Source organism: Pseudochaenichthys georgianus, chromosome 17, assembly GCF_902827115.2.
Source record: "Pseudochaenichthys georgianus chromosome 17, fPseGeo1.2, whole genome shotgun sequence".
In the NCBI taxonomy this organism is placed as follows: Eukaryota; Metazoa; Chordata; class Actinopteri; order Perciformes; family Channichthyidae; genus Pseudochaenichthys; species Pseudochaenichthys georgianus.
The window spans coordinates 27,422,541-27,442,558 of record NC_047519.1 but is presented as its reverse complement, the minus strand read 5'-3'; the positions used below and the strand labels follow the sequence as shown (position 1 = coordinate 27,442,558).

The 20,018-nt window shown below is 40.7% G+C and overlaps 2 protein-coding genes across 4 annotated transcripts in view; both read left to right on the top strand.

Moving 5' to 3' along the window:
• The first annotated feature begins 7,038 nt into the window (after positions 1-7,038).
• Positions 7,039-16,208, top strand: LOC139435660 (voltage-dependent R-type calcium channel subunit alpha-1E-like). Its single transcript, XM_071206396.1, has 3 exons — positions 7,039-7,190; positions 13,560-13,851; positions 16,119-16,208. The coding sequence occupies exons 1-3, from the start codon at positions 7,087-7,089 to the stop codon at positions 16,206-16,208; spliced, it is 486 nt and encodes a 161-aa protein (XP_071062497.1). The 5' UTR covers positions 7,039-7,086.
• Positions 16,209-17,514: 1,306 nt separating this feature from the next.
• The window catches only part of LOC117462176 (voltage-dependent R-type calcium channel subunit alpha-1E-like), a 42,653-nt gene continuing 40,149 nt past the window's right edge, over positions 17,515-20,018 (top strand). For all 3 annotated transcript variants that reach the window (XM_071206323.1, XM_071206322.1, XM_071206324.1), the window contains exons 1-2: positions 17,515-17,615; positions 18,133-18,272. In XM_071206323.1, the coding sequence (XP_071062424.1) occupies positions 17,523-17,615; positions 18,133-18,272 (233 nt within the window). In that variant the 5' untranslated portion in view covers positions 17,515-17,522. The remainder of the gene's footprint in view (positions 17,616-18,132; positions 18,273-20,018) is intronic.

Below are 20,018 nucleotides of genomic sequence, written 5' to 3'. Positions count from 1 at the left end.
TCTCCTAAGTTTCATTTTGAGAAAAAAACACATTTCTACCATACATTTTTAACATAAAAAAAGTATTCTTTGGTTGAACTGTTCACCACTCAAGTGAGAATTGCTTCAATTTAAGGGAGTTATGAACCAAAAGCCTGAGAGCCACTGAACACAGAAGAAACTTCAACATCTGTGAAATAACTAAACTTCACACTTTGACAGAATGAAGCTAAAACAAAAGCAAATGCCAAGTGATCACAACTCATAAGGATGTTTAAAATAATTGAATAGGATTCTTTACATTTTTTCTAAAGCTCACTTTTAACAGTGCAGGCCTGCAGATTAATTCATGTCAGAGAGATTTATTTAGCCAGCAGTTCATCTTTGCATTTCCTAATACCTAATAAAGACTCATCTCCATACTCTCAATGTACAAAATGTTAGATAATTAATAATGTGAGTTTAGGATTAAAATAAAACACAACATCACACCCTAAATCTTTCAAATGTGAACCAGCAAACAAAATAAGGAGAACCTGATGTTTACCCTCAGGCCGGCCTCTAAAGCCAGACCAGATTTGATTTGCCAACCATTTACTACCAACTGTCTTCTCACCATTGAACAGCATGATGGCCCACACACACACACACACACACACACACACACACACACACACACACACACACACACACACACACACGATGGTTTATTTCTAACATCTTTTTCCCCCCCGTTCTTTCAATGGCAGCCATTTCTCTGCTTGGCGTCTCCACGTCATGCATCCACTTGGCCGCGTGCCTCTGTGATAAAATGGCAATTATTTCATCACAGAGATGATTCAACTAGATTACATAAACCTATGTATAATTCACACAATATTGCATCGGTACATTGGAAAATAGTCAGTGTTTTTTGTATCACGAAACCCTCAGAGACATATCTGACAACAACTTCTGAGATACCGTTTATAGAGATTTTAATAGATTAAATTGGGGACTCTGGATATTTAAAGAATATTATAACCTTGATTAAGACAACTATTTGGAAAGCTGTCCCAGGGCAAAAAATGAATAAAGAAACAGTTAGCACTTGAAGTCTTCATTTACCCTTCAGTGGTGGTGGTAGCAGATGGTTTCTGCAGCGCTCTCATTCCCAAAGCTAACACCTCTTCCTCAGTTTAGGGAATAACAGAATTGGTTAAAATTAACACGACTGACCTTTTAATTAAGAACCATTATTACACTGTTTTAATCAAAGAAAAAATATTCTCTGTCCTATTTGCATAATTTAGCACAGACACACCTTTTGTGTCTGAGAAGAGCATACAACGTGTTTTCTACTGAAACCCTTACCTTTCTTGAGCCTTTTTAAATTGCATATATATATATATATATATATTGTATGCATGTTTGTTGATGTTATTTGTTTACATTACTTTCCCAACAGTCAGGGAAGTTAGCCATTGATAAAGTTCAAAAGCACACATAATGAAACATTGTGTTTAATCTAACTGTACTATACATGTTCACACATTTTATGCGTGTTCAATTGTACGTGTTTTACTCTTTTAGCCTATATAATGGTGCAACATCCATCTGGGTGACAGTTCTGCAGATTTTATATATTGTATACCACAGTTTACTTTTTCTTCTCTGAGACACACTTGATTGCTATGATTTATATTTGGTTGAAGTGCTGAAGTGCAAGACACCACAGCATTTCAGAAAACACCACAGCATTTCAGAAAACGCCACAGCATTTCAGAAAACACAACAGCATTTCACATTGGACGGAAAGGGTATTCCTTTAGGGAGAACACTTCTTGTTTGTGATTGGACAGAGCCAGCCAGAGAAGCACTGCTGTGATTGGTTGTTTTTGCTGCCAGTCAAGAAATGACGCTTCGTGAATGGTCAACACCCGACAGCGAAATATGTCCCAACACATCAGCCGTTAGCACACACTCAGAGCATACAGCTCCTCATATCTGTTCAGAAACTGGACACAAGTTAAACAAGTACAAACCACAGACTGTCTGTCATGGCGAATACAGTCGCTGCTTTATTTATGTCTGGATGATGTTGTTGTGAGTGTGGACGGAGCAGCAACAGGTTAGTTTAGCCTGATGGGTCCGATTCCATTCAGAAAACACGCATTTTAAAAGCTTTTCACCTGCCGTCTTATCTGCAGACTTGTCAAAGCGTTAATTCATGGTTTTTACTAACCGTTATCAGTATTACAATTAAATCACGGTCAAATATGTTCATTTTGTTGTAGTTGGTATCTCCCATAGGATTTACATGGAGATACGCCCCGCCCCCTCTCCAGCGCCTCTTGTTTGAATGACAGGAGCAAACACAGCTGACAGCCGCGGTGAAACCATATATAGACTGTATATATAAATGGACGTAGTGTCCGTGACGTCACCCATAGGATTCTGCAGAGTTGACGTGAAACCCTTAGTGGGCGGAGTCGGCCACTAACGGCTCGACTGTGACGTCAGAGTCTAATCCCACCTGCTCCAAATAAGGGCAAAGAGGCGGAGCCGAGGCGGGACCTGCTGCCTCCGAACTGGAAGTAAACAGAGCTAGCTCAGGCTAAGAAGCTAAGCTAACATGAAATACATGCATACCAAGTTACTGCTAACAGTGTAGTTCCCCTATATAAACGTTACATTCATAATCAAATGAGACAATCTGCAAGAGAATTAGCTATATTTTGTTATTCTTAATGCTTGTCATTCACACGTTGAGAAAAGACGGACTCCACCCGGACCTAATCGGAATTGGATCGATCAGGCTAAACTAACCTGTAGCTGCTCCGTCCACACTCACAACGTCATACAGACATGAATAAAGCAGTGACTGTATTCGCCATGACATAGACAGTCTGTGTTTTGTCCAGTTTCTGAACAGATATGAGGAGCTGTGAGCTCTGAGTGTGTGCTAATAGCTAACGGCTGATGTGTTGGGCCAATCACGGAGAGTTATTTCTTGACTGGCAGCAAAAACAACCAATCACAGCAGTGCTTCTCTGGCTGGCTCTGTCCAATCACAAACAAGAAGTGTTCTCCCTAAGGAATACCCTTTCCGTCCAATGTGAAATGCTGTGGTGTTTTGTGAAATGCTGCAGCGTTTTGTGAAATGCTGTTGTGTTTTCTGAAATGCTGTGGTGTCTTGCACTCCAGGGCCACCGTAATTTGGGGTTCCTACATTTTTTAACCGATGGACTAAAAAATAGTCTGACTTAATAACATAGACTGAATATCTGAGGTTGGTAGCACCTATTCACGATCTGGGTTCGCCCCGCCCACCGCTGCTCATGCTAGTATTGAGAGTGCGGTGGCGGTAATTCATGGCGGTGCGAGCTCCAGATAAAAAAAACAGTGTCTGCTTTATTTTTATATAAGAGGAAACACCTGAAGGATTAAAGCATATTAGTTTGACTCTGAGGAAGAGACTGTTGTTTCCCACAATCAGCGACTAGAGAATACCAGAATGGTAAGTGTAGTTAGCATCTTTAATTTGTTTATGTTGATTGCTAGCTTGTTGCTGGCACATTACGCTAAATGGTTGTGGAAAAATGCATTATTATTTGGTGGAATTTGGTTGGTAGATAAGTAAAGAAGCTCTAGGGGGCGGTTATGTTTACATTTGAAAAACTGTATAATTTCTACTATAAAAACTTTGACTATGCTAATTCTAACTCTAACTAACGACAGGTGTGCTCTGTTTCCTGTTGACATGTGATTGGCTGTTTCTGCTTTGTGACGTGGCTAAACCATCAGTTTAGGGAAATGCAAAAGAGTCTTCCACTTCGGAAGAGGGTTTGTGAAATCACTTCTCTAGGACTAACTTTGCAAAGATACAAGACAGTAAAGTCAGACATAAGCGGATATAAAACTTAAGACTGTTTTCTTGGGAAGAGGGGATCTGTTAAAACTGTAGTGATATCTACAGTATAGGCTACTTGTCGTAGCCTATACATAGTCAAGCATAATGATTTGATTATTTCTAACACTTTTGTTGTAAATGGACGTCACACATTACACCTTTTACATCATTAGTGTTACCTGAATGCATTTGTTTTGGTCAAATATGTATTGGTTTGGTTGAAGTATATTAACATATGTTTAACAAAAAAAACTTGAAACTTCACTTACTTTCAACCTCATCTTCAATTGGGGTACACAAATGCAATTATGCTTCTTTTGTTCATTTACATTACAAAATGTTTACTTTAATTATGAAGGAAACTACTAAACACGAGTGAAATCCAGGTAACTTCATTGAATTTATAGCCTTCTTCTGGTTTAAATGTATTTTATTGTGTTGAAAATGTATATCATGAAGGTACTCAGTCACGGTCACCAAACCGACCCTTAACTGTTACGCAAAAACGTATTTTTAGATACTTAGCTTATTTTCGGATGCAAGTGAAGTTATAACCCTGTATTTAATATCTTTAATGTACCATTCTCATTCATTGCACCTGCTGTGTGTGAGTGTGTCAGGTATGCAGCTTTAGTCCACCATCTAGTGGTAAATATATCTATGTCTCGAGGCAAATCGCGCGCACACCTGCAGCAATTATAATGAGCAGACCTGTTGCGCCTACCTCTTTTCATTTAAATAATACAAAAAAACTAATATAATCTCCATACAGGTGGATAACTTAGAGGAATAGTGTGTTCAAATTTGAATGACCTCTTTAAATGAAGTTTGATGATTGAGACATTTACAATGACCCACATTAAGTGACTCACCGGAGCTCTATAGTGAGGAGGACTGGGATTATGTCCGCGCTTCTTGCCTGTCCCCATGCCTGTTTACGTTCATGTGAGCCACGTTTCTCTGGCTGCCAGCCCCGCCGCGGTATTTATAGCCAAACAACCGGAATCATCACTCAAGAAACCCTCTCGAAATCATCCTCAAACCTCTAAACTTGGACTGAGTGAGAGCGGCTGAATTTGTAGGGTCCACCTGAACCGGGCTCTGTGACGATGAAGGAGCGAGTGTCACCTCAAGGTAAAGCTGTCAAATTAATTATTCATTTCATCACTTAATTGACATTTTCTTTTCCTGTCGCGCTCGCTGCATTAGTGCTCACCCTCCAGTGAACATTTATAGCATCTTATTCATCTATTCTTTATTTGTTATGACCGCTGCTGCTGCTGCGTGTTTCTAGCTGCACTATATTAAACTCCACAAGATAAAAGACACATCATCCTAATTAGCAGTATACCTGTTAATGGATATTCAATGCATTCCTAAAATACAGTTGCAGACCTGCACAATTAGACGAAGTGGAGGCAGCTTGTTGTGCCAGTAGGCTCTATACAACGTGTGCATTATTTAAAGGAGATCAATTGAATATGATTTGACATAAAAGAGCAAGTGCTTTAACTTTAATGCATGTTGCAGATAAGGTGGACACCTCTTGCAGCAGTATGTATTGTCTGTACGCACACTGCAGTGAGGGTCTCATCTATAAAGCAACCTCATCAATGCTGCCATTTATGATTAATTGCATTTCATGTTTATAAGTGAATCAGATGTCATGGATTTACGCTGCTGTTTCTTTAGTTTTTGCACCCAGTGCTTTAAAGGGTGTGTCTGTTGGTACAGGTGTCTTGACATGTAATATCCCCTCAGCTCTGGCTGCAAAACTAACCGACAATGAAACGTCTCACATATATTTTGAACTTGAAAGGCTGTGCTAAAATTAGAAGCAGACCAATCCACCTGTGTAAATGGACACGCTGACCCTGTAGCCCCTGCCAGCTTTTAGACGAGCGCTGTGTTGATTTTGAGGGCAGAGCTCAGCTCAGATGTGTCCAGTTCATGTCTGAGGAGCCCTGCTGCTGATGTGTGAGTCATTGTGCCTTTTGCTTCAGCTCTCCCACACTCAGTCATTTTCTTTTCAGCTTCGGCTCAGTGGCAACAGCCTTGTTTCGTCTGTCTCTGACTGGCTCGTCTAAACTTGCTGTTTTTCAGCCTTGCCACCTCATCTCTGTCATATTTCAATGTATCAGTCACACAAACACGCTCAATGACATGGTAATGGTTTTTACAGGTCTGCAATGTTGTTTTCAATATGCTGGAAACAGAACATGAGACTAGAATAAAGCAGGAAAGTGCATTGTTTGTTCTCTGCTCTTTAGAAATATATATATATTTTTTTATATCTGAAAACATAAAATTCCACTCCCCAGTATAATTACTGACCTCCTGCTGGTGAAAAGCTTTTGTTCATCCAGTCTCATGCACTGCTGGCTTCGAAGATCACTGGTTGAAGTGATCATTAAGAAAAATACAATCCAATGTTGGCATTCATTCAGAATTCATGCTGCACTGTTAAGTTATGGTTTCAGGATCTGTCAGTGTATCTATGCATCTCACACAAACTCAAAAAGCCACCTTTTTTAATACATTTCAACAAGGTATCAATACAAATATAAATCCAAAAGAAAAGCCCTGTTATCTGAACATGTCTGGTTCGGGGTTTTTCCAATGAGCCATGAATATGTGTACAAAGTTCATGGCAATCCATCCAATCATAGTTGAGATATTTCAGTCGGGATCACAGTGGTGGACTGACCAACTGACCAACATTGCGGTCCCTATAGAGCCAAGCTTCTATGGTGGCTATAAATAGACAAACGGAGAGAAGCAGGCAGAATGGGGAATGTTTCATTAATGTGTTTTCACCAATTTTCACTTATCTTCTCTCCCTTTTTCCCTTTTGTCTCCCCTTATTTGTAGCATTATGGTGAAACCTTCAACTACCGTCCTCCGTAGATATGCTCACCAACTCAGACCAGTCCCTCTCCCGTTCCCTCACACCCAACCTCCACTCTCCATGCAGCTCCGGAGGAAATATACGCGTCCAGTCCTCCCTGTCTCTCCCCGAGCCTGAGGCCTGGAGGAAGCCCTGCTCCACCCCCCGTCACGGCCTGGCCCAGGGAGCGCGGTCCAGCTCCCTGCAGGTTCCCCACGCCGTCACCGAGTACCTGGGCCTGCCTCCTCGAGCCGCCAGCTTCGATGTGTCTTCTGATCGGGAGGACGGCTCGTCCGATCAGGGCTCAGGGTCTCTGAGCCCCAACTGCATGCAGAGGCGTCGCGGGGGACTCGTGGAGCAGAAAGACATCATCATGGCTCACCAGGCTCACAAAATCCAGAGCACGCCGCAGGCCCGTAGGAAGGAGTGGGAGTGAGTATAAAAGAAATTCAGAGGAAAAGGAGTCCTCTTAAATTGCATGTGTAAAGATGATAAATCTCTCTGGAGGAGGATGAAAGTGCCCGCGTAAAGAACACACTTACCCAAAATGCAGCTTAACGTTTCAACCTGTTGAATGTCTTTAAGAGTCAGTCATTACGAACACTTAATGTGAAGCAAAGCAACTTATTTTTTTGGGATGGGATCTTTTATTTCAATAGTTTAGTTACTAATCCTTTTTCATAGCAGACACTTGTCATCATAGCTGTAAATAATCAATCAATCAATGTTTATTTATATAGCCCAATATCACAAATGTTACATTTGTCCCAGTGGTCTTCACAGTTTGTACAGAATATCAGTATGGCAATAAGACACCCTCTGTCCTTAGACCCTCACATCGTACAAGGAAAAACTTCCAGAGAAAACCCACAGTTTAAAGGGAACATGGGAGAAACCTCAGGGAGAGCAACAGAGGAGGGATCCCTCTCCCAGGACGGACAGACGTGTGTAAATTGAAAAGATAATACATTTGCAACATAGGTAGTCCAAATGTTTGGAAATGCATGTTTGTATAATAGGAAGATGAATCCACGAGGATATCCATCTAGGACTTATGATCCAGGACCACAGCCACGACTCAAGATCCAGCGCTCGCGATCCAGGACACAGGACCGCAGGATCATCCATGACTCCGGATCCCGGCGTATATAGACACCAAAAAGAAAGGAATTTGGGGAAGCTGGGTTAATCGGAACATGAGAGTACACAGGTATAGACAGAGAGAAGGAAGAAGTAAGATGTCCCCCGACAAACTAAGCCTATATCAGCAAAACTAGGGGCTGAATCTAATCAGCCCTAACTATAAGCTTTATCAAAAAGGAAGGTCTTAAGCGCACTCTTAAAAACGGATAGGGTGTCTGCCGCCCGAACACAAACTGAAAGCTGATTCCACAAATGTGGAGCTTGATAAGAAAAGGCTCTGGCTCCCATTGTACTTTTAGAGACTCTAGGAACAACCAACAACCCTGCATTCTTGGAACGCAATGCCCTAGTAGGACAGTAGGGTATAATGAGTTCTTTAAGGTAAGATGGCGCCTGCCCATTAAGGGCTTTGTAGGCGAGAAGAAGAATTTTAAATTCTATCCTGTGTTCTATAGGGAGCCAGTGTAAGGCAGGAGAACAGGAAATAATGACATTAATCATGGCACCATTTATTCTAACTGTCCCAATTTGGTTATTGTTTTTTATTAAACTTTTTCTTTTTTATGCCATACTTCAAAGCATCTGTCAGGATCTGTAGAAGTGTAACATACTGTAGCTTTAACAATGTAGAGCAAGCATTCAGAAATGTAAATACTTAAGGAGAGACTACTGTGTATGTGACTTAAATTCCTAAAGTGGTAAGAAAATGTGCCAACACTCCCAAAATGAGTAAATAAGCTACCGTTTGTTAACACGCTCTCCATATCTGGTTATAAAATGTCAAAGTTGTGTTTCAATCTACTCTTCCGTGTTAGAAAATGAATACATGAAGGCAGGTTTAACTGAAACTACATTTAATAAGACAAATAATCTAATTACACCATATGAGATAAAAGGTTGAACTCATTCATTGGTTCTCCAGCCCATCCACTCGTGAGACTCTCATCAAATGCCATTATATATAATTATATTTAATGCAAACCGTTTTAACATGAAAGGCAAAAACCTGAGCAAGCACTTATCATGAAATGGCTAAAATCTTAATTATGCTAGCAACTAGTGGAGAAGCTTCAGGATTATATAGCCCCATGTTTCTTCTATACTAAATCATAGATGGATGGAGAAGGTTACAACCAGTTTGTTCTACTGTTAACAAAAGACAACAGAAGTATGTCAGACTTTGAGCTTTTTATTCCCCTAGTGGTCAAAGTTGATAACCTGTACAGGTGTAAACAAACTGAGTTTTGTTTTCATGACGGTTTCCCACCAAAATGTATAGTATGTTCCCTTTGGGCCCAGTACATAAATAGATTGGATATAGTACATGCCTCGGGACTTTGGCTTTAAATGAGCATATTTGCTAACGCCTTCATGTTCAAAACTTGTATTTGAATATGGATGTTCATTAACGTCCAAAATTAGAAACCTGAATTTTTTTAAATACATGTTGGCTAACTCCCAGTCTTCTATTCCCTTGTCTTTGTTGGTGCATTGCTGCATTTCTTGGTGGTACTTCCACTAACTGTCCATCAGTCAAATAACGTGAAACCATTGTCATAACATGACGCACTTGCATCCTTATTTCTGTGTACGCGATACTAACAATACGGGGACCGACTCCTCAAAACGTTGCTGATGTGATAAAGGACTATACTAAGTATTCTTATCATTGTTGTTTTGTTGCTGAGCTACAAATTGCCTGCTCCATAGTAATACCAATAGAATATGCAGTTTCTTTTGTTTCCAGCATTGTTATAGTTCCACAAATGAATCACTAAATCTGTTCCCACTGCTCTCAACCGTTGATTTGATGTTTCTTTTAATGCCGGTGTATGATCATTGTTGGCCATGGTTTACTGTAATCAGATACTGGAAAGTGTTGGTATTAATCTGCGGGCTGAGGGTGCTTGCTTGTGAACTTTTGCTCTCTGAAGCCACATCGCTCTGATTATCTGCTTCCCACCTCTCGAATGCGTAGTGGTACTCCATCCCTGTAACCCCCATCCCACCAACAAGCCCCCCCCCCTTCCTTCTCCTTCCTCAGATTTTGTTGTACCTCCACCACCCACACCACATCCACTTTACTGATACACTGTCATTCTCTCTTTGTCTTTCCATCTTTTTCTCAAACACAGGACGTAAGTCATGTGTTCGTCTTGTATCCCTGTGATGTCTACAATCTCTTATTTTTAACCCCTTATTTGCCAACCGAATGAGCACCTTAAGCACATCAAAGTTCAAAATCTGAAATGAGGAACTTAAAAAAATGTAAATGCTGATTTCAGAGAACTGCTGTGCATGTATTGTGGTTATTTGTCCATTAGGGGATGCTAGGGAATCAAAGTAGAAGAGCAGCAGGGAAGCAGCATATGATATCTCTACACTCAGCAGATGAGTTTGGACAGTGCTGGTTTTTACAACTACACAACTGAAATATTGATGATGATAGTTTGTGAAGTTTCAGGACAAATTCAGAAAAGATCAAAATCAATAGGTGATGTAACGTTTTTAAATAATATGACTTTTTAGAAAAGATAATTCCTCACAACAGAAATGTATTAGAGTGCACTAATGCAACATTTTGAGCTGTTTCCGGTGAGAGAGTGGTCAGATGTATCTAATATAACCATAATGTTCATATATCTTTCAAACTGTAAAGGTATCACGCCAATCTGCATTCATATAAGTGGCGGTTATTGGTCGAATCAAACTGACATAACTCAGTAGAGGATGTCTGTTGCTAGGGAACAGAGAGAAAAATTAAATGCTAAAACCACTCCAGTCAATGCTGGATGAAAGCCTGTCTGCAATTATATAAATGCTCTTCAGAGCTCTGGCACATATACGCCCATTAACGTTTTAACTCACCGTGCATGTCACCTGCAGCCTCACTTCCTCTGTCTTCTGCTGCACAATATCTCCTAAGACGTTTCCACAATGGGTATAAAAAGATAACATTTCTCTGTATTAAGGGCACTAATGTACCCCTTAATAAGCTAACTGTGACCCTTTTCTTCTACAGTGCCACCTATTCAAAGTTTGGCCGTGCCCGGGCAAATTGATATGAGATCTCCTGCTTTGTATCTGTTCACACAGTTATTTTTAGAAGCCTTTGAGTACGCTGTGAGAAAGAGCAGAAAACAAAAGCCAAACACTTTTACAGCTGGCTACATGTAGTCACGTTTATAGAACAATGGATCATCGGTGTGGTGACGGTGCTGCATCTTGTTTGTCCAATGACCCTGAGGGTGTATCTGTCTGTGTGTGTGTGTGTGTGTGTGTGTGTGTGTGTGTGTGTGTGTGTGTGTGTGTGTGTGTGTGTGTGTGTGTGTGTGTGTGTGTGTGTGTGTGTGTGTGTGTGTGTGTGTGTGTGTGTGTGTGTGTGTGTGTGTGTGTGTGTGTGTGTGTGTGTGTGTGTGTGTGTGTGTGTGTGTGTGTGTGTGTGTGTGTGTGTGTGTGTTGGTGTGCATGCTGGGAAACAGATTTCTGTAGGAAGAGGTTGCTCTATTGTGCAACATGGCTTTTGTTGGCAGAAATGAAAAGAAAGGAGTAGGAATTCAAGAGAGCTATGTCGCTATGGAAACAACCGCAAAGAGAGAGAAGATACACACACACACACACACACACACACACACACACACACACACACACACACACACACACACACACACACACACACACACACACACACACACAGGAACTGTTTGCAAAGATGGACAAATATTTTTGTTGGGCAACAAAAATTCTGTTTATTTTTATAATGAATGCTTATGTAACATGTTTTAATAGAAAGTAGGGATGAGCGTGAGATATGTTGTGCAGGTGCTTTTAGAGCTCTGCATTAAAGCAAACAGACATATTACATGCTAATTGTCATCCTTGCTATTTTTACTTCCTGCACTGGTAGGTCAGCGTAGCCTTTTGTTGCTCTCCTGCTCTGCATGAAGTGACACGCCCGCCTGCCTCATGCAGATTAGACAGAGGAAGTAACGCAGCCATGGCTGAGTTTTGGGAGCTCAGTTATTCATAGATCCCGTTAAATCGATTTTTTTTCTCCCCCAGATCTCGACTTGTTTGCCAAGCATGAATTTGTCATTCTCTCTCGGCTTTCTTCCACAGTCCCCGCCGTCTGAGCCCTCGCACGCTGCCCGTCTGCACACTGATAGGCTACCTGCATTGTGCTGCTGCACATGGAGTCTGTCAATCAGAAGCACATAGCTTCTCTTTGTCACGGATTGATTGTGTAGTTGGTTTTAATTGCATGTTTTTGATGTGACAAACAGCAGCTTCAGCTACGATTGAATAATGCTGTGTGGGGGCTGAAGTGGTCATCTTCAAGACACAGTGGGACAGGGAGGAGAGCAGCAGATGGAGCGAGAGAGCCCATTTCCTAATGAGGTCTCACTTGTGGCACTGAGTGAGAACGAGACCCTGCTTTCTTCTGTGCTCCCTCAAAAAGGGAGCAGCCCTAAGATCTATTTCATGCTCTATTTTTACTCCTGGCTTTTTCTCCAATATTAGCACAATGGCCTAGTTTTTAAATGTTTCCATGTCTCCATTAATGAAAATATGACAATGCTGCCAGACAATACCAAATTCAATGATTCAAGCCCCTGTTCTCTAAATCACCTTTGACGTAGGCCTAATTTATTTTTACTCACTTACCCTACCCACACACTTAACATAGTCTGTGCATTGCTTTCACCTTTTAGTATTACATTTATTTTCACACCCCTTTTCTTGCCACCCACAAACATCTTTACATCATTTTGAACAACATACCACATACCACACCGCATGAATATAGGCGTCTTTTTTTTAGGAAACTGTTTTTGTTCATCCTCAGCAAACTGTAATTGCTATGGTAACAACATATATGTCCCTCCTCTCCAGCAGCTTTCATTCAGATGGATTTTGAAATCGCCATCATGAATTATTACTGTGGGAGGGGTCTGACGGTGTTTATGCGCTCCTGGCTGCGTGTTTTTTTTTCTTCCAGCAGGTAAAACGATTGTAAGATGATCGAGCGATCCAAAGGACTCTGCCGCTACATTATCGACTTATTATGAATAACTTTTTAAAAAGTTTTTTTAATATTATGTTTTAGTCGCGTTAAACGTGCTTCCTCTTTCCTGAAATCTTCCTTTTGTCAAGTGTACCGGGACAAGAAGATGCGTAAAGTTTTCGAAGACTTCCCTCGGATCTCTGCAACTGCACAGGGTAGTTTCTGATCAGGCATCAGCAGCTTTGTCAGGTCAAAACGAGATTGGATGTTGATAGGAAAAAACTGAAAGGTGTAAACTCGGTGGATTTTTTTTTTCCATTGCTACCTGCAGAGTTCTGAGTCGCGCGTATTATAAAGTTGTTCAGAGCAGATTGTGACGCGCTGTTTAACAGATGGGATGATGAGATGTTGCACCTTATTCGATAAGTGAATGGATGATTAAAATATAAACCAACTGAATGATATAATATAATTTTCTTGTGGATATGGAGTGATAGGAATTTGCAACTTTTGGGGATTCTTCGCGCTCGAAAATCACCGGATTGAAGGTGGATCCTTTTGTTCTCCTTTAGCTCCACTTCACATTTTTCTATATTAGAAGTCGTCCTGTAGTGAAACACTGTTAAGCCGGTGGTCTCCTCGTCTCTTTGTAGAATGGCTAGATTTGGAGACGAGTGCGCTCCCAGCACGGTGGACTCCGGGGATGGAGACCCGGAGCTCGGCGGGGAAGGAGCGGACGCGGCTGCCGAGAGTCTCACCGCCTCCATCAGGCAAGCCAAGGCGCAGCGGGCCAGGACCATGGCTATGTACAACCCCGTGCCCCACCGGCAGAACTGCCTCACCGTCAACAGGTCGCTCTTCATATTCGCAGAGGACAACTTCATCAGGAGAACCGCCAGGCGATTCATTGAATGGCCATATCCTTTCATAAAAAACACGTTTAAAGTTGCTTTTAGAGAAAGTGCATGTTGTGTGTTCAGCATCCTGGACAGTTTCAGGCAGCATGTGAAGCCTGTGCATCAAAATACAACTCCTGATTGTTTAACAAGTGACAAAAGTACATTTTTACAGCCATTGTGTTGTTGCTTGACTCCTTCACATATCTGCCTGGCATCCTCTCTGTTTAGTGTTTGCTTATCTGCTTAATGATCTCCAGCTGTTTGTTGAATCACCAGATAATTAATTCATTTGCACAGCCGAATTGAACCTTCCTCTTGAAATGGTGCTTAGTAACTTTGCCCTAATTGTATTCATCTGTGGGCTTCATGTGCTCCCGTGTTGGCACAAGACAGAAAGTTAGCATGTGGTGATCATTACAAGCAGCTCGCCTCGCTGTGGGGGTGGCATGTAGGCACATCTCTGCTTAGTGCTCATTGGAATATGAACCTGACCATGAGTAGGAGTCAGTTCAATTCCACCAGGCAGCGTTTTCTCAGTTTCCTGCTGCAGCACCGGCCAACAGTGTATATCCCCTTAACTTCTGCAGATCTCACAAAGATTATCAGGGAAGTGTATTCATTCCCGAAACTTCAGCCAAATGTATGTAATGTGAAGGCACAGTGCAGGCACAATCACTAAGGCCATACACAAATAATCCATTGGTGATACTTGATATATTTTTTGTATTTTTGTATTTAACAAGGGACAATGCACATGAGCACTTGAGTCCATCATATACATGTGCCAGATTCAGCCATTAAGACATTTACATCTGAAGTCTCTGGTGGGCACAAGAGCACCTATGTTAATTTGGTTAACTTTAATCAAGTGATATCCTAAACAGTAGTTTATATACTTAGACATCATGCGACCCACTACTGGCAAATGCAATGGTCAATTTTGAGAGATTGGGTTATTTGACTTCCATAACAAATCTTCTTCACCTGAAGATTTAACTATTTCTCAGACTTGTAATACAAAATAATGCGTGTATAAATGTAAGTATTCAACGAGGAACCAGTTGGGCAGATTTGTATTGGATACATTTTTCACCGTATTCACCTGTAGTGTCTCCCCTTAAAGCATTAATCAGTTCAACAACATCACTCAGTTGCCATATCTGCCCACTGCTCCTCCTGTCTCACTCCCCCTTCAGTGCAGCATGCCAGTCTCACTGTTACCTAACCACAGGCTCTGTGTGCTGTGTGGGAGTGGGGCTAGTGGTCAAGACTAGCTGGCCACTGGCAGCTTGCTAATGTGACTGTCGGTATCACAGAGGCAGAGGTATGTGGGAGAGAGCTGGCCGGTAGTACTGTGGTGGATTGTGGGCTGTAAGAGCAGCACATGTCAGAGTATTGACTGGCTGAGACCCAGGTTTTTGCTCAGAGCGTCCAACTTATGAGACAGCAAGTGAAGAAGAGACTCAGATGCATTTATTGCTGTGTTTTTTGAATATAGTTTCCTCTATGAACACACTGACTTGTTAGTTAGTGGATGATATTTCTCACAGGTTGAGCAGTTGATGGGACTTGTGTTGCCAAATGTAGGCCAGAGTGCACCAGAGAGTAAAGTGCCAGGGCCACAGCAGTGTTCCTTTGACCCAAAATGATTAGGCAAGTCTTTTGGTAATTGCTAAATCCATTTGAGTGATTCTTTAAGAGGAAACAAGTTAATATTATCTGGTTGCGCCTTCCCAATGTGCTTATTTTTGTTGCATATCGCTGTTAAGTTGAATTTAGTTTTTTACTTTTGGTTGGACATAAGATTTCTGAAGGAGTCACCTTTTAAATCTTTGAAACAAGGGTGGATATTTTTCTATTATTTGTGTTGTATACATTTGAAATGAATGATAAAGAGATATATTTAGAAAGTAAAAACAGATTAATGGATCTGAGATTAGTCATTAGTTTCAGCCGAACTGAACATATGTTTAAGTATGTTTTCTACCACCCAGGCAGCCATTGTTTTCCTTTTTTTACATTCGCGCAAAGTTGTGAAGCCTTAATTAATTACCCAATCTATCACACTCCATCAAATATATTACTCAGGCTAAATAACTGTGACTTGATATTGACTGTGATGGATTCCTCATCCTCGGAGAGTTTCAAAGTCAATTTCAAAATTAGCAGCTTGTATTTAATCTTTAATAATGAAACATTATATCAAACATCCCTTTTCCTAAATGTTCTACAGCATGCATAATCTCTGGCATGCAGGCAACAGGTTATGGTCAGGTAGAGTGGGTGAGATTTATTAAGTATTTCCCACTTCAGCTATTTTCATCTGCCTTCAATGGCAACAATGTGGACCTGTCAGTGCGAGTCCCAGAGGCCCTCATCGAGCACTCCTCTGTGAGTCAGTGACCCCATTTCTCTGAAGGCAGGAAAATTAATAACAAGGAGCAGCTGCCTCATCGGAACTCCGAGGGACCGAAAGTCACAAGCACATACAAGTGTTGGGGCACATGTACTGTAGTTCACACATGTACTGTATCCATAGGGTACGTGCATGCATACACACTCACACACACACACACAAGGTCTTAGCTGTGAGAAAATCTAAGTTAGACATTACTCCTGATCAATTATAGAAATTAGTGCTTCTCGAAATAATCTATACTTTAACGATCTAAAAAAATAAAACAAAAACACTTGAGTAACATATTTGGAGTCTCGTGAAGAAATGACCAATGTAGAAGAAAAATTGCTCCCGGTTTAAGAATTGTAACTTCTAAAAATCAGTGCAGTTATTCTAGTTTTATGAAATTTGAAGTAAAAAAACCACACTAAATGCCCATCACAGTTTACCACATCCTGAGGTGTCCTCTTTCATTTAGTATTTTTTGTTTTGTACCTGTACTAACAGTCTGACTCCAATTGCCGAGGTCTAATGCACAAAGAAGCAGCGTTTATGAATGACTTTCTGATGAAAGGATTCAGCGTTACATCATGTATACAGTCATAAAAACATATAACTCTAACTGCAATTGAATGTTTTAATATAGAGAATTTACATTCATTCTTTGTTTAAACTGTCTGGCTTATTATATCCTACAATGACGTCTCAACTCAATATCAAGCCGTTCAAGCTAAAACCTTGACTGATCCTCTTGAGAAACAAAGAGACGATACTTTGTGATACACTGATATTGTATAACACACACTTCAGTGTACTGTGCCGTCGGCTGTGTGCAGTGTAAGGAGTTATGAGGAGTGTTTGCTGTATTTCGTGTACTTAATCCAGTCAGGCCAAGGTGACTTCACTTCGCTCTCTCCCTCCCGAACATGTCTCTTTTTTGTTCCTCTTTGTGAAAAGCACTTTTAAAAGCAGGTTTCCATGGATACTGAAATCTCTCCAACAGATTGCCTTGAATACCAGAGAAAATGAACCATGCCATAATTCATCTGTCATTTAATCATCCATCCATCTAGGTTTGTTTCCACTGAACCACTTGGAGTCTGAAGTAATTGTGGAATTGAGAAGGAATGCTCGATATATGTGGATAAAGAATAACACAAATATTAACTTTGATTTAGAGTATGGTGAATGTATTATGTTACAATGGGATCTGTTTTGTGCTGATCTACAACATCAGCATTTGTTTGTGTTTCTTTTTGTTTTTCTGTTGTGAAATAAGTACTTTCCTTAACTTTGTGGCCCTTACACCATTTGAGTACATGATCCTGGCCACCATCACCGCTAACTGTGTTGTGCTGGCCCTGGAGCAGCACCTCCCTGGAGACGATAAGACCCCCATGGCAAAGAGACTGGTGAGGACCAAATCATTTCTCGCGTCCTCCACACATTGATAGGATTATGAATAAGTTCACAAGACAAAACCAGAATGACAAAACGTTTATGAGAAGATAACGTTTTGTAGCTTAATCTGCAGTAATCAGATGAAGGCAGGTCCGTGATACGCGTCTCTAAAGTCGCCTTCCTTTGCTTAAAGTACAGTTTAGAGATATTTGAGACGACTCCAATATCTCCTTTGGGGAAATATTTAACATTTTACTCCATTCAATTGTTACTTGTGACTACTATTCAGATTTAAAATGTAAAATATTATCGGTTTATAGAATCTTTGGTATCATTTTACATTAAAGTTGACAGCATTGATTTTCTGCTGCACACACATCCCCGACTGTTTGTAATTGACATATAGTGTATACAGTATGCTTGTTTATGTGTGAAGCCTTCATTAACATGTCAAACTCAACAGGACAGAGGTTTTACTAACTTTCTACAGTCTCTGCTGACACTGACGCTTGTGCCTTATTTTCACAGGAGAAGACAGAGCCGTACTTCATCGGGATCTTCTGTTTCGAGGCGGGGATCAAGCTGCTGGCCCTTGGTTTCGTTTTCCATAAAGGCTCGTACCTGAGGAACGGCTGGAACGTCATGGACTTCATAGTCGTGCTCAGCGGGTGAGTGGCGTCCGTTGGTCTCCACGACAAACTGGAAGTAAAACATGTTTGTTGTAAACATTGTCAAACAGATTCATATCTTACGTCTTGCCAGGCATACTGTTCAAATCTGTTTTTGGAGGAGGAAGACATATCAGTTCTCTAACCACTAAGTCACTAACCAACTTTTAGAAAATCGCCAAAAACTGATGGCAAGCCAATGAAATCAAAGCAAAGCAATTGCTCTTAGACTTTGGATTGGCAGTAGTGTTTAAAATCTTTGCAAAGCTTCTCTCCTGTTTTTCTTCTGACTACATGCTTTGATCATTTTCATGAATCCATCGCTGGGAAAATCCCAGCTGTGACTAATACCATTACCGATGGCTTGCTTCCATGTCAGCCATTCACTCCAGAGTGGCAGCATGCAGGACACCAGGACATTGTTACCATTATTAATTACACCTGTATTTCTCTTACAATAGCTATGCCTCCTTTGCAATAGCGCTATTATATAACTGTTTTAACAAAGATCAAAGTGTTGTTTTTTAGAATGTCGCAAATTGCGGTTTGTTGGGCTAGTTAAAAGAGGCAAAATCTATCATCATTTTACAAAGTACGGGATTGACTATATAGAGAACAAATTATATATTAAGGACACAATTTACGAGTGCAAGTTGTTTAAATGAGGGCCTAAATTGAATTTGCTTGTTCCCGTGTTTCGATTTGTAGTCACAAATTCAATGATTTCATAATTCTGGAGTACAAGGCCAGCAGTTGCCTCCTGCGTAAATTGCTTGTCCTTGTTTGCATATAGAATGGATAGAGAATTTGTTTTATTAGCTATACTTTTGCTTGCTGTCGATCTATCAAGACAAGTCATGGTTACTGGGGGATTTGTGTACTTGAAGTGGTGCACTGCACTTAAAGCATTGTGGAGAAAGGCTGTCTGTTGTACTGGCACTGTACTTATCTTCTGCGCACAAATGCTTGACCTCCTCCGTTCCTTCTATACGCCTATGCCTGGATTTGTATGAACTAAAGCAAAATCATGCACTTTAACAAAATAGTGCAAATAACGTTATGAAAAAATGGCAGCTTGAAATGGACTGGCTTGCAGTAGCTCTGCTTACCAGCTACTACTTGTATTGAACCATTAGCTACTTGTCTCTCTTTATACCAAAAACAAATTACCTTTATTACATTTTTGGTTCATTAATGTTTTCTTAAACTTATGTAGTAATTTATTCACCTTTTCACCGTTCGGAGCTATCTTCTGTTCCAGTAGCTTCTGTTATGTATTTATTTATACAGGGTTTCTTTTGATTTGTCATTCAACAAAACTGAAACATGGCATGTTTTTCTTTATTCTCAGCAACATTTATTTTAAAAACAATTATTATCTTGCTACTAGCAATAAAAGGATCTGATCATTTGTCTTCGAGCCCAGGCAAAGCAAACCCTAGGGGAGCAAGTGCTAGTTGTAACGCTGCTGATGTGGAGTTTGGCTTTGTGCACAGGAGCAGATGACTAGTGAGTAAGTGTTTCACTAATGTACTGCTGTGTCTGCGAATGACCAGTAATGCATTGCCATATGTTCTGGCTCTGCGTTTGATACGAGTAGCTAGAAAAGGTCTGGTTCACAACAGATGTTAATAGGTTATGTTGAGGCCCTTTGCTTCACTATGAACAAGGCGTATCCACGACCTGTTTGATGGTTAACAAATCACTGGATACTGAATTTAGCAATAACTTATATCATCAGAGTCA

Bases quoted from the DNA above. Each gene is read 5' to 3' on its own strand.
- LOC139435660 (XM_071206396.1), top strand. From the start codon at position 7,087: ATGCAGAGGCGTCGCGGGGGACTCGTGGAGCAGAAAGACATCATCATG. The intron at 7,191-13,559 runs GTGAGTATAAAA...GTCTCTTTGTAG, and splicing joins GCCCGTAGGAAGGAGTGGGA to AATGGCTAGATTTGGAGACG. The intron at 13,852-16,118 runs GTTGCTTTTAGA...TTCCCACTTCAG, and splicing joins TCATAAAAAACACGTTTAAA to CTATTTTCATCTGCCTTCAA.